We start from the raw sequence: 13,478 nt of genomic DNA on the forward strand, positions 1-13,478 counted from the left end.
TCTGTGGTGCATTACCCCCTCAGGTGCCCCCGATGACTCAAGTGCCAGTTCTGAGGTATTTATGAAACCCTGGGGTCTTTTTCTCCTCTGGGATGTTTTCCTGTGAGGATTGGACAAGCTGAAGTTTAAATAATACCCTTAATGTTCTTAAAATAATCCCTTTGGCTTAGTTTTTCCACACTCAAATCCTTCACAGCATTTGCAAAGACATGTGGGTATGTGTTCTCATGTCAGTTCTCAACTCACTGTAAAGATTTAAAACAATTTAATGGCAAATGAGGGAAAGAACTTGATGCTGGTCTACGTTGATTTTTTTAAGTGTCCACAGGAATGTGTGTGTTTTTAAATCATTTTATTTAAAGTTTCATAATAAATACTTCTGCAGGTTTTCCCAGCTGGGAGCACAGAAATCAAACAGCTCTGCATAGGCAAGTTTACATTTTTCACCTCTGTTTTTTACATGGGTGGTTCAAAGTCAGCAGGCTGGGTTGTTTCTGGAGATTACAGGAGAGCTGCGCTCCCTTTTCATAATAGAGTGCACAGATTTCCACAATTTGCCTTTTTTTTTTTTTTTTTGGGGGGGGGGGGGGAGGCATCTATTAAGTGCTGCCTCAGCCTCATCCCAGCCATGTATTTCCCCCCCAGTTCTTAGGACAGTTTTGGGATGTTCCATATAACTTCACCCCAATCAAACCCCAAAACCAGCACATTCAAGAAGATAAACCAGCCATGTTCACTCGCCCAGAAACAATCTTAGGGAAAAAAACTGTTGAAAAGCCAAAAACGATTCAGGAGTAGTTTTCCCCCCATTTTGAGATGACACTTAGAAATAAATCTCAGCCTGCAGAGAGCACAGGTGAAAACCTCCACAAGGAAAATGCAAGGCTTCCACTTGAGTGAATGCAGCATTTTTTTGTTGTTACTTCTAAAGGCATTGATTAATTGGGTGAGGAACCAGAAACATTTATTTTCAGGGGAAGATCAAACTAAATTCTCTGTCTTTCAGCTCAGCCCCTGTTACCATCTGGACCGCATGATGTACCCGGCCTCTGTCTCAGTCAGGAGTTGCATGTGGGGGATAAAAAAGGGAGAAAAAAATCAAATTTTGGGCAGTGAACATCCAGCCTTGACCCCACCACACAAGGTAGGAGCATTTCCATGTGTATGTACCCTCATGTCCATAATTTCTCCTGCTTGGGCTCAAGCCACAAAGCTCAAAGAGACTATTTCTTTCAAGAGGTTTGTGCTCATGTCCTGGGCACATCCCTGCCTCTTCCACCTTGCATTCCTGAGGGAAAGGTTAAGGAGTGAAGCAGCTTTTGGAGAAACTGGGCCAGGGGAGCACAGAGGGTTTCTGCATCCCTGGGAGAGGAGCAGGGATGATGCTTTCTGCAAAATGAAGACGATTCCCATCAGCCCTGCGCTGCTCCCATTGCACAAATGAGTGTCTTAAAAAAGCACACGAGAAATGAGCTCAAACGCTTGTCCCAGAGCATGGGGACACTGACGGTCACACAGCCACGGGGTGTGGGGTGGTGGCAGAAATCCCCCAGCACCTCCCGCGCTTGCTGGCATGTGGACATGGGGCAACAGGGTGGCTGTTTCTGCCCGCTCCTCTCGTGTTTGCCCCCTGTGCTGTTACCCCCTGCTTGCACCGTTGTGGCGTTTCCAGCACTACTGCAAGAAGGGAAGAGGGACGTGGTGGCGAGAGGTTGAAGCTTTGTGGGGAGCCCATCACCATCAGGGCTGGGGTGAATTGCTGAGTTAATTAGCGATGTCAAAAACTGCCCAGAAACAAAAACAACAACCCTCCAAACTGACAACAAAATCAAATCCTCGCATGCCTAGCAGAGAGGGAGAGGGCTGGGGGGATGAGGAGGAGCAGAAAGGAGGGCTTCAAATTAGATCAAAATCTAATGAGCTAATGCTAGCGATAGGAGCTCTCCAGAAATTAAAGCTGTTGAACTGCAGCAGTGTGTCCTCTTCTTGGGAGATGTCCTGGCTGACCTGATCCTGCTCGCCGACGAGCTTGCCCAGCCCTCCTTTGGGTTTGTAGAGGGCCATGTCGCTGAGCCCCAGCCCCTCCAGCTCTGCCACGTCCAGCTGCGGGATTGGCATCCTCCAGTAGATGAAGGAATCATACTGGCTGCTGATGGTGTCCAGCATTTTCAGGCTGTGAAGGCGAAGGGGGGGAGGGGAAAGGAGAAAAGCTCTACTGAAGGCACAGGAGTTGCCCCAAAGTGGCCGCAACTCGCAGGCATTGCCATGTTGACCAAATCCCACAGGATATACACACACACACACTGAAAAAAAAATTGATGGGGCAGGAGAGCATGGTGTCGTGGAGGTTTGACTTTAGGCTGGGTCGAAATGCAGACTGGAGCCCTGCCACTGGTCTCAGCTGTGGCCTTGATCACGGCCCTTCTCTGAGCCATAATTTGGAGGGGTGTGCAATGGGAGTTTTTGCCCTATGCCTCAGTTTCCCCACCCGCACAAAGGTGGAGTGTCCCCCACATTCCGCTCTGCCAGGAGGGACAGGAACTGGCATCCAAAGGAACCCTTTTTCCACCAAACCATGCAAAAGGGTCTCGCCCTTTCCCTGTGCTGAGCCCCCCATGGAGCGGGTAGCGAGGGGGAGGTCTCTCTGCATCCCCCCCTGCCCACAGAGCAGCCGCTGTCCCCTCCCTCCCCAGCCTGCGTGGCATCGCATCGCCCCAGGGGACCATGACCGAATCCTCTAGAAGGGGCTAGAAGAAGCATCGCTCAGCGTTGCCATCACACCCCACCCACCCTGCCGGTGCCATGCCACGCCATGCCATGCCACGCCACACCATGCCATGCCATGCCATGCCACGCCACGCCACGCCATGCCATGCCACGCCACGCCATGCCATGCCACGCCACGCCATGCCATGCCACGCCACGCCATGCCATGCCATGCCACGCCATGCCATGCCATGCCATGCCGCAGATCCCTCCTGCAACCCCACCCTGATCAGCTGAGAATTGGGAAAGAGCGGGAGGGGATGTGGTTCAGCTTTTTCCCTGGCATGGTACGGCCTGAGCTGAGTCACTGCCGCGCTGACTTGCTTTTCCCTGGCAGAATTATGTCATTCACCTCCACGCATTTGGCAATGGAGGTGGGGGGAAAAAAAAATCAACTGGCTGACCCAAAATATCCTCCTTTTCCCACTGATTCCCCCCTTTCAAGCCCTGGGAATCGGAATCCTAAAGGATGATTCAGACATACCTTGAATCACGCCCTCACTCACTCCCTGTCCCTGTGATGAGGGGTGACCAGCTGCTAATTTTAAGATTCCCGATGTAACTCGGAGGCTATGAAAGGCGCCTGTGTCAACCCCCCGGGTAAACTGAGCCACAGTCCTTTTAAATAGCCTCCTCCCCGGGGATATATCCCTGGGTATCTTTCTGCACAACAGCAGCAAATTATTTAACGGTGACAGATGTTGCGGACAACGGATTTTAAAGCTTCCAAGGGCAGAAAAGGGAGCCTATTAATCTAGAAATAAAGAAAAGGTCAAATATCCAGAAAAGGCAGTCAGTGCTAGGAAAAACCCCCACCCTCCTGTACTGCATGTCACCCCTGAGGAAGAGCATCTCCCCTTGGATCAGTGTTGTCTGCTCATCCCATGGGGGCAAAAACACCTTTATCCACTTCATACCTGCTGGCTGTTGCTTACCTCCCTCCCCTCAAAAAAAATCCTGGGGTGCCAATGCCCCGCTCCACCCAAATCTCTTCTAAAATAAAAGCATTCCCTTGCTTTTCATCCTCCCTTGCCTGCATCCCACCGTCCCTTACCTGTCGAGGATGGATGGATGAGCTCGATGTCGGCCGGGCTCTTTGTGCTGGGAAGCCGCAGGCGTCGCAGCGATGCTTTTGTCTGCTGGCGCGTCTGGGTCTGCAATGCAGCCCCTCGAAGCCGCTCGATGAATTCCCCTTCGTCGTGGGGGGGGGGGAAACGATGGGCAGATGAGTCAGCGGCTCCCACCCGCGCTGGGGAGGGGGAGGACAGCAGACGCGGACGCGCAGGAGGGGATCCTGTGCGCTGGACCCCCAAGATGGGGATATATTAAACCTACAGAGGATGGGAGCGTTTCCGCAGCGATTCCTGGCTCACTCCTGAAGTCTTCAGCTCAGGATTTGGGGGAATAACGGACTGATTTCAGCCTCCAAGGAGCTGGCAAATGTTTCTTTTTACCTGCATGCCAAGAAATGGGGTGCTGCGATACCCCCAAACCTCGGGCTGAAGGAGGGCACTTTGCAAGTCAAGCACAGGGAGGTTTGATGCAAAAAAAAAAAAACAGATAAGGTTTGGTTGGTTGTTGGTTTTGTTTTTTTTTTTTTTTGTGGTGTGGCTGTCTGGAGGTGTTTGGTCCTGATGCTGCACGGCAAAAATATCTTGGCTTTGTGTCTGAAGCCAGACGTGGAGCTAGAAATAGGAGGGAGACACCCTAAGCTGGCATCACGGCCAGGGCTGGGAGAAGGGCTGCTTCCAGCCAAGGGGTGGGGGGGGCACCTCATGCAGCCCTGCTGCCCCCCACTCCCCACCCCAGCACCAGTGGGCACTGGGCCATGACCATGGCCCCTGCGCTGATGTGTGTTGCAGGGATGGTGACCCTGGGGAGCGGGGCAGCAAAGAAAACCCCGATGCAGCCCCCCCAACCTGCGAATCTCCCCGCTGAGCCACAAAACACCCTTTTTGGGGGGGCACAGGCTGGACCCACACACCTGAGAGGCTGAGAGCAGCCCTCGCCTGCCTCTCCCCTGGGATTTGCCCAGGATCAACATTCCTTTGGGGCTTTAGGGTGGTTTTTTTCTCCCTTTTCCTCCCTGTTCCCTGTGTGCAGCCTGTTCCTGCTGCTGCCAAGCCCTTTCACCAGCGCTCAGCTTTCAGCCATGCTATTTCTGCTTCTTCCTCCTCCTCCTCCTCCTCCTCCTCCTCTCCCTGCTGCTGCTGTGAGCCAGGAGGATCCCATGTCCTCTGCTCCTAAATAGACCCGGTCTCAGCTCGGCCCCGCCACACCCAGTGCGCGGAAATGCCGACCAGGAGCCCGGTGGAGGATGCTGATCCCTCTGTGGGGTTCAGCTGCTGTGTTTTCGGGGATTCCCGAGACCACGGGGTGCAGCTTGGCAGGGTGACTCCGTAGGGAGATGGATGTGACCCATCCGCTTCCCTGAGCCCTTTGCTTTGGGGTGTCACCTAATGGAAGGGGTGGCTTGCATGTGACAACCCAAACCTGTGATGTCCCTCCCTGAGAAGGGACCTGAAGCCAAACACTGCAGGTGAAGATGGGGGACCCGGTGATGCGGGGTCCCTCTCTGCCACAGGGACCGAAATCGCTTCACCGCAGCGGCTTTGGACTCGGTGTTTTCAGGAGGGCTGCCCAGGCCCAGCAGACATATCACTGGGGGGGGGGGGTAGGGGGGACAATGTCCTCTGGCAGTGCAAGAAGCAAAAAAAAAAAGGGCTCTTCAGCTGAAATGACGCCTGAAACACTCGGGGTATTATCAGCCAGGGCCGCCCCGATGGCTCAGGACAGAGACCCGACTGAGCGGGGACAGTGCTGCCTTGTTTGGGGTTTCTGGAGTGGGAGCGATGGGGATGGTTGGGATTTGGGGGCTGGTGTGGGAGGGACGCTCTGGGGCTCACCCAGGAGTGTCCCCCGTGTGGGTCCCTCCAGCTGGGCTGGGGACACCCCGAGGGTCCCAGTCCGGCTTGGCCGGTGGCTGGGGCTGCGGGATTTCGCCAGCAGCCATGGCAGTGGCAGGACTGTGGCAGGCAGCGGTGGCGGTGGCAGGGCCATGAGCAGTAGCAGTGGCAGGGCCATGGCAGGCAGCGGTGGTGGTGGCAGGACCTTGACGGGTGGCAGTGGCAGGACAGTGACACATGGCAGCGGTGGTGGCAGGACCATGGTGCGTGGCATGGCAGTGGCAGGACCGTGACGGGTGGCGGTGGCACGGCAGTAGGCATTGTGCAAGCGGAAGGGCCCTGAGCTGGCAGTGGTGCAACGCTGCTCGACGCCGGCTGCGGGGTGGCCCAGGGGTTCCCACCCGTTTGGGCGCTTTGGTCCCCCAGGGGCTCTGGCACATCCGCGGAACAAGTGGGAGTAAGGCTCCGGAGCAACGGGGGCGTAACAGAGCCCTGGTGGGGACCCCCTGCCCTGCCAGGACCCCTGGGACCCCCTGCCCTGCCAGGACCCCTGGGACCCCCAGCCCTGCCAGGACCCTCAGCCCTGCCAGGACCCCCATCCCTACCAGGCCCCCCCAGCCCTTCTGGGACCTCGGGGGCCCCCAGCCCAACCGGGACCCCAGGACCCCCATCCCCACCGGGGCCCCGGGGACCCCCGGCCCCGCCGGCCCCTCCCGGCCCGGCGGCGGCCGCTGCAATGCCGGCGGCGGCCAGGGTAGGAGCTGTGCTCCGGGCCGGGCCGGGCCGAGCCGAGCCGGGCGGCGGGGGAGCGCCGCGTCCCGCACCCGCCGGGCCACGCCTGGCCGCTGCGAGCTGGGCACCGGCACCGGGACCTGCACCGGGACCCCGCACCCTGCGCCGGGGCAGGTAATGAGGCCGCCACCGGGAGCGGGAGCGGGAGCGGCCCCCCCGAGGCGTGCGACCCCGCGGAAGGGCCCTCGATCGCGCCGTGGGAAGGCGGGCAGCGCAGCGGGACGGGCAGGGGGCGGCGGGAGGACCCCCACCTTGCAGCCCTCGGGTCGGACCGGGGAATCCTGCCGGGACCCCCGGCCTTGTCCGGACCCCCCAGCCCTGTCTGGACTCCCCGACGCTGTCCGGACTCCCCCAGCCCTACCGGGACCCCCAGTCCTATCGGGACGCCTCCCCGCCTTACCAGGACCCCCGGGCTTCCAAGCCCCACTGGCACCCCCCAGCCCTACTGGCACCCCCCAGCCCTGCTGGGACCTCAGGGGTCCCCAGCCCCACCGGGACCCCCCCAGCCCCACTAGGACCCCCAAACCCTACAGGACCCTTGAGGTCCCCAGCCCTTCTGGGACCTCCAGCCCAGCCGGGACCCCCCAGCCTTAGAGTGACCCCCAGGGCCTCCAGCCCTTCTGCCGCCTCCCAGCCCTACCGAGCCCCACGGGACCCCCACCCTTGCTGGCACCCAGTGCTCCCAGGCTGGCAGCCGTGACCATCCCACGCAAAAGGGGGTTCTCCTCCAGTTTGGCACCCCATCCTGGGGGTTCTGGGCCTGCAACTGGGGGGGGTCCCAGGTCTCTTGTCCAGCACGGCCCCGTTCCCGCACACTGCCCTCCCTCTGAGCTTGGGGGGACCCCAGTGGGCACCCTTGGGGTGGGTGACCCCCGGTGCTGGAGGCCTGCAGTGCAACCCCCCGCCCCACTGAACAGCCTCCCCCCTCTCCCTGGTCCCCCGCCGGTGACGCAGAGCTGCCGAGCGGTGGTTTCCCAACAGGGAAGTCATTTTGTGCATGCCGGCACGGGCCCATGAGCCGCCCTCCCCGGGGGCCACTGAAGGGCCAGGCCCCATCACCCAGGTGGGCTGAGACCGGACACAACTCAGCGCAGGGGTGGGCAAACGGGGAGGGGGGCACGTGAGACCCCCAGCTGGGGGGAGCTGGGGCGGCTGCGGCCTGCAGGACCCACCACCGACAACCACCCGGAGCCGGGAGAGCGGCCGGATCTGGCCCCAGCCGTCACCCTTCACTGGGCACGGGGACGTGAGGCCTGGTGGGTGCTGGGGGATGGGTTTGGGGGCAGGGAGGAGGGGTCCAAGTGGGGAGTTGCAGCAGCTTGAACCCCTCGGGGTTTGTACGGGGGTTCACTGATGGCTTGTACAAGGCTGAGCCTGCTCCTGGGGGGCTCCCTGCAGAGGCTCTTCCAGCGCCCTGGGGAGTGGTTGCGATGCTGAATTTGGGGGGTACCCCCCCACCCCGAAGGCCTTTCCGCTGCACTGCCGGATCCGACAGCGAGCTGGGGTGTTATGGCGGGGGCCGGCTCCAGCAGCCTCATTTCCTAAGGAAATGGGGCTAGAAAGAAAAGGCAGCCCCCCCGCCCCGCTCCGTCTGTCCGTCCGTCCGTCCACAGCCCGGGGGAGAGGCCAAGTTTGGCAGGGGGTGCTGGGGGGTGCTGGTGCGCGGGTCTGGCGTGGGCACGGCCCCGGTTTACGCCACCCCAGACGTGTCACAACCTGCCCGTTCTCAGCAGCTGCACTTGTGGCAGGGGGGGCTGCGGGCCAGGGCCCAGGCGCCAGGGTGAGGGGCACAGGGGGCTCTGGTGGGGGCTCCTTCCGTCGTTCCTTGGCCTCCAGGCTGGGCCCCAGGCTGGCAGTGCAGTGGGGGAGTGGGCAAGGCCAGGCACCCGCTCCCCCTCGGTGTCCTGACGCCAAGGGGATGGGCCGCAGGTGCTGCGCGGCCGTGGGGTCGTTCGGGGGAGCAGCCAGGTCACCCTGAGGCCGCATCCTGCCCGCTGGCCCTGCCAAGGCTGTGAATGGGGACAGCGCCGAGGTGATGCAATCCCGCAGGGACGGAGCATCCCTGGGCACCCAAAGGGGGGCTTAGCACTGCATTTCGGGGTCTGCTGGCCCCGACACCGAGCAGTCACGGCCACGGGCCCTGCTCCTCCCCGCTGCGGGCAGGAAGCGCCGGCCGGCTGCCGCGGACTTTGGACCCATCCGGTGTCACCGGTGCAGGGGCAGAGGAAGGGACTTTTCCTGTTTGCCAGCGCGGTGGGGTCCGGCGCCCATCTGCCACCGCGGCCGAGCTCCGGCAAAACTTGGCCGTGTCTCGGCACAGCTGCTAGCTGCCCCCCACGCTGGCGTGGGGACTCTCTGGCGGCTGATATAAGCTTGCGCTCAGGCCACAGCTCTTCGTGGGCGGGTGAGTTTTGTGCGTGCCGCCGGGTGCTTTTGCAGCGTAAAAGTTGTCTCTCCTTGGGGTGGGGAGCACCCATTTTGGGGGTGAATCCCCCTTTCCATACCTGCCTTGGCTACCCCAGCTGGGGCTGTGGGTGTTTGGGGTACAGTCCCACCAGCCAGGCAGAGCCCCTGTTTATTTCCCCCCCCCCCATCTGCTTTTTGAGCCAGAGCGGAAGAGCTCAACCTCCGGCCCCTTTTCGGAAAGACCGGGATATTTATAGCCGCCTGGCTCAGGGAGTTGGGATTTGCTATGGCTGCCTCCGTTCCCCCCCCATCCTGCCGCAGCATCCCTCAGCCGCGTCCTGCACTGGGGCCAGGGCCGGATCCTGCCCTGGTCACGGGGACAATTCTTCTGGGTGGCTGAGCGATGCCAGGGGTTCCTGGCTCCGCTCGGTCGATAGGAAATGGATTTGGTGTTGATTTGGGGAGTCAGAACTGCAGGCATCACCCCTCCCTTCACACCTGCAGCTGGCTGCTCCTCTCCACGCCGTGCCACCCTGATCAGGTCCCCCCACCTGTCCCCATGGAGTGACCCTGCACGGGGGTCTCTGCACCGGTGCGGCCCCCCACCGGCAGCCAGCCTGGCACGGAGGGAAGCTGGCCGCCGTGAATATGAGTGACTTCTGGCACAAGCTGGGCTGCTGTGTCGTAGAGAAGCCACAGCCGGTGAGTAGCTTCAGCCTGGCTGGTTCAGGGGCGGGGGTTGGGGTCCTGGGCTCAGCAGGGACTGATGGCCTTCATCTGCTTGCAGAAGAAGAGGAGGAGACGGATCGACCGCTCCATGATCGGGGAGCCCATGAACTTCGTCCACCTGACGCACATTGGCTCTGGTGACATGGCCGCAGGCGAAGGCCTGCCCATGGTACCCTACCCACGCGCACGGTTTGGGGGGTGGGTCTCATGGTTGGGCGGTGGGTGTCACTGTTGGGGCACTGGGTGTCACGGTTGGGGGGTGGGTGTCGATGCTGGGTGTCATGGTTGGGTGCTGGGTCTCATGGTTGGCGTGACGCAGCCTGATGTTTGGGTGATGGGATGGCACAGGGGGGTGGTGGGTCTCATGGCGGTGATGCCACATCTCTGCACCTTCCCCGCAGACTGGCGCCGTCCAGGAGATGAGGTCCAAGGGTGGACGGGAGCGACAGTGGAGCAACTCCCGGGTCTTGTAGACTGTGAGTACCCTGCCACGCGGGCAGCTGTGGCAGCCCCGAGCACCCGCTGCCCCCCTCCAAGGCACCACCGCTAATAACACACCCAAAAGGAGACCCCGCTTGTGCGGTTTTGTAACCCAGCCTCTTGGACTTTGCAGATTCCTGGCTTTTTCAGCCCAAATTTGAACTGCCTGATTCCCAACCGGAGGAGAAGCCGACCTCGAGCGCTTTAACCCCGCGGTAATTTATGCAGAGCAATCCTCGCCCAGCTCCCGGTGGCTTTTGGTTGTCACCCCTCCCCCCAGCAAATCCCTCCTTCCCGGAGGCATCGGTCGGTGACGCGGGGAGGGAGCAGGGACAGCAGCCCCCACCTCGCACCCGACCGGCATCTCAGCCGAAAAGACGCAGCTGCCCTCACGAAGCGTGCCAGGAGCTGCCGGGCGCAGCCAAGATGTGCCAAATCCTCCCCCTTTTCCCTTTCTCCACACCAGCGTCTCCCACGGGCCCCTCTTGGCACTGGGCCACGGTGCCTTGGTTTTCCCAGGGGACTGGGGCCTGTCCTGGTGCGGAGGCTGATTTGGTGTCCTCCCGGGAAGGCGTGGAAGAGCAAAACTGGGATTAAAGCCCAACGCTTCGGTGTCTCACCGGCAGCGGCTCAGTGCCGACACCACCACCAAGCCCACGGTGCCTCCAGCTGGCATTTCCACCGCCGGTAAACTGCCACCTTCCTTCTTTTTTTAGGATTTTTTTTTCTTTTTTTTTTTTTTTTTTTTTAAAAAGCTCAAAAAAACCAACTAGGCAGCCTCCGCCACCTCGGAGGCAGGACTGTGGTGGGGTCACCTCCACCCGGGATCGCCACCAGCGTTTCACCAGCACCGGCCGAGGCAGGACGGGGCCCGACCCAAGAAGGGACTCGGGCTCCCGAATTCAGGCGCGGGTGTATATAGTTTAAATAGCGCCGGGATTAAATATTAAATAGCACGTGCCAGGCATCACGGCCAGGCGGCAGAGGCTTTCCTCCTCGCCATGCTCCATGCCACGCTGGGATGCTCCTGTGCGGAGCCGTGCTTTTCCAGCCCCACGGTGCGCTTGGCCTTGGTAAGCCAGTGCCGATGCTTGATTCGGTTTTCCCTCCCCTGGGAAAAACAACCCAACCTTGAAATAAAACCCTTGTGCTGGCCCGAGGAGTGTGTCCGTGAGCTGCCCGCGGCTCCTTGCCTCCCTCCTCTGCTACTGGTACTGCCAGATTTGCCAAGAAGAGCCGAGACCCACCGCCCACACTGGGCACCGTGCACCCATCCATGTCCTTTATTCACCCGTGGGTGCTCAGGGACGGCGTCGGGTCTGCCAAGAGCCCCCCATCCCACCGCTGTGCGTCCCTGCGCGTCCCCATCACCGCGTCGCAGCCCGGCTGCCATCCCAACCCGGCTCTAACCTGCGGGGGAGAGAAGAGCATTGGTAGGAGGCAATGCATGCACCCCCCTTAAACCCCAGCCCTGGGGAGGGGGCTCACCGCCGGACGGGCTCGGGGATGTGTGCCGGCTCCAAGGGGACAAGCCGGGAGAGCTCCCGCAGGCTGGCAGCAAACCGGACCTTGCCGCTGAAGGTGGGGCTGGGGGAGATGGGGGCGCCGAGGCCCCCCAGCTCGTTACACCCTTGTGTGATGGGGCTGGTTCACCAGGAGCTGGCACAGGAGGCACCGGCGAGGAGGCGAAGGTCCTCGTGCAAGGCCTTGCACACGTGGGTGCAAGCAGCCCTACCTGAGAAAGGGCTGGAAAAGCGTCACAAGCGCCTTGATGTACCAGGTGGGGTGGACGATGATCACAGCCTGGAGACTCTTCCGGAGCCTGGGAAGGATGGGGATGCTCCAGGGCTCGCCGCCATCCCGGCACGCTCGCTGCCACCCCCGCTCCGGCACGCTCACTGGGAGCCCTTGCACGCTCACCGCCGATCCATCGCTCGGTAGCACCGCTTCATCCAGCTGAAGGAGGGGATCTGTCCCCGTGCTGCCGCCCCGCTCAGGCACACCAGGATGTAGCGGTCGGCCACTGTCCTCTCCAGGGTGCCCATGATGTACCTGGAGGGGTGGTGCAACCCATCGGCTTGGGGAAACTGAGGCATAGGGCATATGGGAAGGATCCCGTCCCCCCCGGGACCCCACCTGAGCAGGTTCTCCATCACGTAGCTGTACCGGGGGATGCTGCTATCCGGGAGGTGGCAGGCGGCGAAGAGCAGGATGGCGCCGAAGCCCTCACTGTCGTACCCTGGCCAGAGTGGAGGGTGGCACAGCCAGCGCCTGCCGTCCCCCCCAGACCCCGCGTGCTCAGGGAGGGGACCCAGGAGTCCCACCCCGGGCACCCGGCCCCGCGTTACCCCCGTGGGAGAGGACTCGGCTGTAGGGCTCCACCGCGCTCAGATCTACGCTCTCCTCCGGCTGCTCGTCCTCCGTGTCCGGCTCCCACCGGCTGCCAGCCCCCTCGGCGAAGGCCCAGGCGTGCGGCAGCTCCTCTGCAGGCAGCCGGTTAGCACGGCACCGGCGGCGAGGCACCGGGGGTCCCCGCGCCCCCACCCCGGCCGGGTCTCACCCTCCCACTCGAAGCCGTCGCTGCCTGTGGGTGTCTCCAGCGCATCCAGGTCGAGGTCGATGCTGGCGTCGGGCGAGCGATCGGTGCTCTCGGTCCGCTCCAGCGCCGGCAGCCGCCTCCGCATGCGCCGCAGGGCACCCCCGGCCCCCAGGCACTCCTCCGGCAGGGGCCTGGCAGGGACAGGGGGTCAAGCGGGACCCCGGGCTGGGGAGCAGGTTTGGGGGTGCCGCTCCCATCGCTCCCTTACCCAGGGAAGTCTTCATCCTGCCACTCCTCGCTCAGGTCCAGGCCATCCCCGGTGGCCATCACGGTGGCCATCCTTGTTGCCATCACCTGCAGAGACGCCAGCCCCGTGAGGACCAGCCCCCGAGGGGTTCCCCCTACCGAACTGTCCCCATTTCCAACCCGTCCTGCCCTGTTTGCAAACTGAAAGCAAACAGCACACCCCGCTGCAAGGAGATGGCCCAGACGCTCCGCAGGGAACCCCGTCGCGGCCCCACTCAACCCTCTACGAGACCTCAGAGACTCCCGGCACCGGGGCTGCTCACCTCTGGGGAGCCTCTCTCCCCCTGTGGCTCCCCACAGATGAAGGGCTCCGGTGACGGCACTGGTGGCTCATCCAAACTGGTTTGGCCGCATTCGCAGCCGGCAGAGGCCACAGCTCGTGGTGGCACAACCGGTTTCCTCCTGGCTGAGCTGGATTTGGGGGTTCGGCCACACCGAGCCCCCCCCCCCCGGCCCGAAATGCTCCTCTGACCCAGAGGGGATATTGGCAGGGGGGTCTGCACCCCAGGAAAAGAGACGGTTCACCCCCTGGGAGGGTGGGGGCCATGCCAGGC

General features: G+C 61.7%; 3 protein-coding genes across 7 annotated transcripts; 1 reads left to right on the forward strand and 2 right to left on the reverse strand.

Moving 5' to 3' along the window:
* Positions 1 to 335: 335 nt before the first annotated feature.
* On the reverse strand, positions 336 to 4,358 carry MLLT11 (MLLT11 transcription factor 7 cofactor). Its single transcript, XM_037411807.1, has 3 exons — positions 4,102 to 4,358; positions 3,821 to 3,958; positions 336 to 2,173 (listed from the first exon to the last, which is right to left on the reverse strand). The coding sequence occupies exon 3, from the start codon at positions 2,164 to 2,166 to the stop codon at positions 1,897 to 1,899; it is 270 nt and encodes an 89-aa protein (XP_037267704.1). The 5' UTR covers positions 2,167 to 2,173; positions 3,821 to 3,958; positions 4,102 to 4,358; the 3' UTR covers positions 336 to 1,896.
* Positions 4,359 to 6,441: 2,083 nt separating this feature from the next.
* Positions 6,442 to 11,238, forward strand: CDC42SE1 (CDC42 small effector 1). Of its 4 annotated transcripts, none has more exons than XM_037370793.1 (5): positions 6,442 to 6,578; positions 9,375 to 9,572; positions 9,658 to 9,768; positions 10,001 to 10,075; positions 10,213 to 11,238. In XM_037370793.1, the coding sequence occupies exons 2-4, from the start codon at positions 9,519 to 9,521 to the stop codon at positions 10,070 to 10,072; spliced, it is 237 nt and encodes a 78-aa protein (XP_037226690.1). In that variant the 5' UTR covers positions 6,442 to 6,578; positions 9,375 to 9,518; the 3' UTR covers positions 10,073 to 10,075; positions 10,213 to 11,238. The 4 variants fall into 4 exon arrangements, with proteins under 4 accessions (XP_037226690.1, XP_037226693.1, XP_037226692.1 ...); XM_037370796.1 differs by lacking the exon at positions 6,442 to 6,578 and adding an exon at positions 6,984 to 7,527; XM_037370795.1 differs by lacking the exon at positions 6,442 to 6,578 and adding an exon at positions 7,568 to 7,720.
* BNIPL (BCL2 interacting protein like) lies at positions 10,831 to 13,423 on the reverse strand. 2 transcript variants are annotated; one of them, XM_037370791.1, is made up of 9 exons: positions 13,188 to 13,423; positions 12,887 to 12,972; positions 12,640 to 12,809; positions 12,428 to 12,562; positions 12,216 to 12,318; positions 12,000 to 12,131; positions 11,815 to 11,901; positions 11,568 to 11,666; positions 10,831 to 11,489 (listed from the first exon to the last, which is right to left on the reverse strand). In XM_037370791.1, exons 2-9 carry the CDS (start codon positions 12,967 to 12,969, stop codon positions 11,447 to 11,449), a joined length of 852 nt encoding a protein of 283 aa, XP_037226688.1. In that variant the 5' UTR covers positions 12,970 to 12,972; positions 13,188 to 13,423; the 3' UTR covers positions 10,831 to 11,446. The 2 variants fall into 2 exon arrangements, with proteins under 2 accessions (XP_037226688.1, XP_037226689.1); XM_037370792.1 differs by having other exon boundaries at positions 10,831 to 11,738.
* Positions 13,424 to 13,478: the final 55 nt, after the last annotated feature.

Source organism: Falco rusticolus, chromosome 19 (assembly GCF_015220075.1).
Source record: "Falco rusticolus isolate bFalRus1 chromosome 19, bFalRus1.pri, whole genome shotgun sequence".
Lineage (NCBI taxonomy): Eukaryota > Metazoa > Chordata > Aves > Falconiformes > Falconidae > Falco > Falco rusticolus.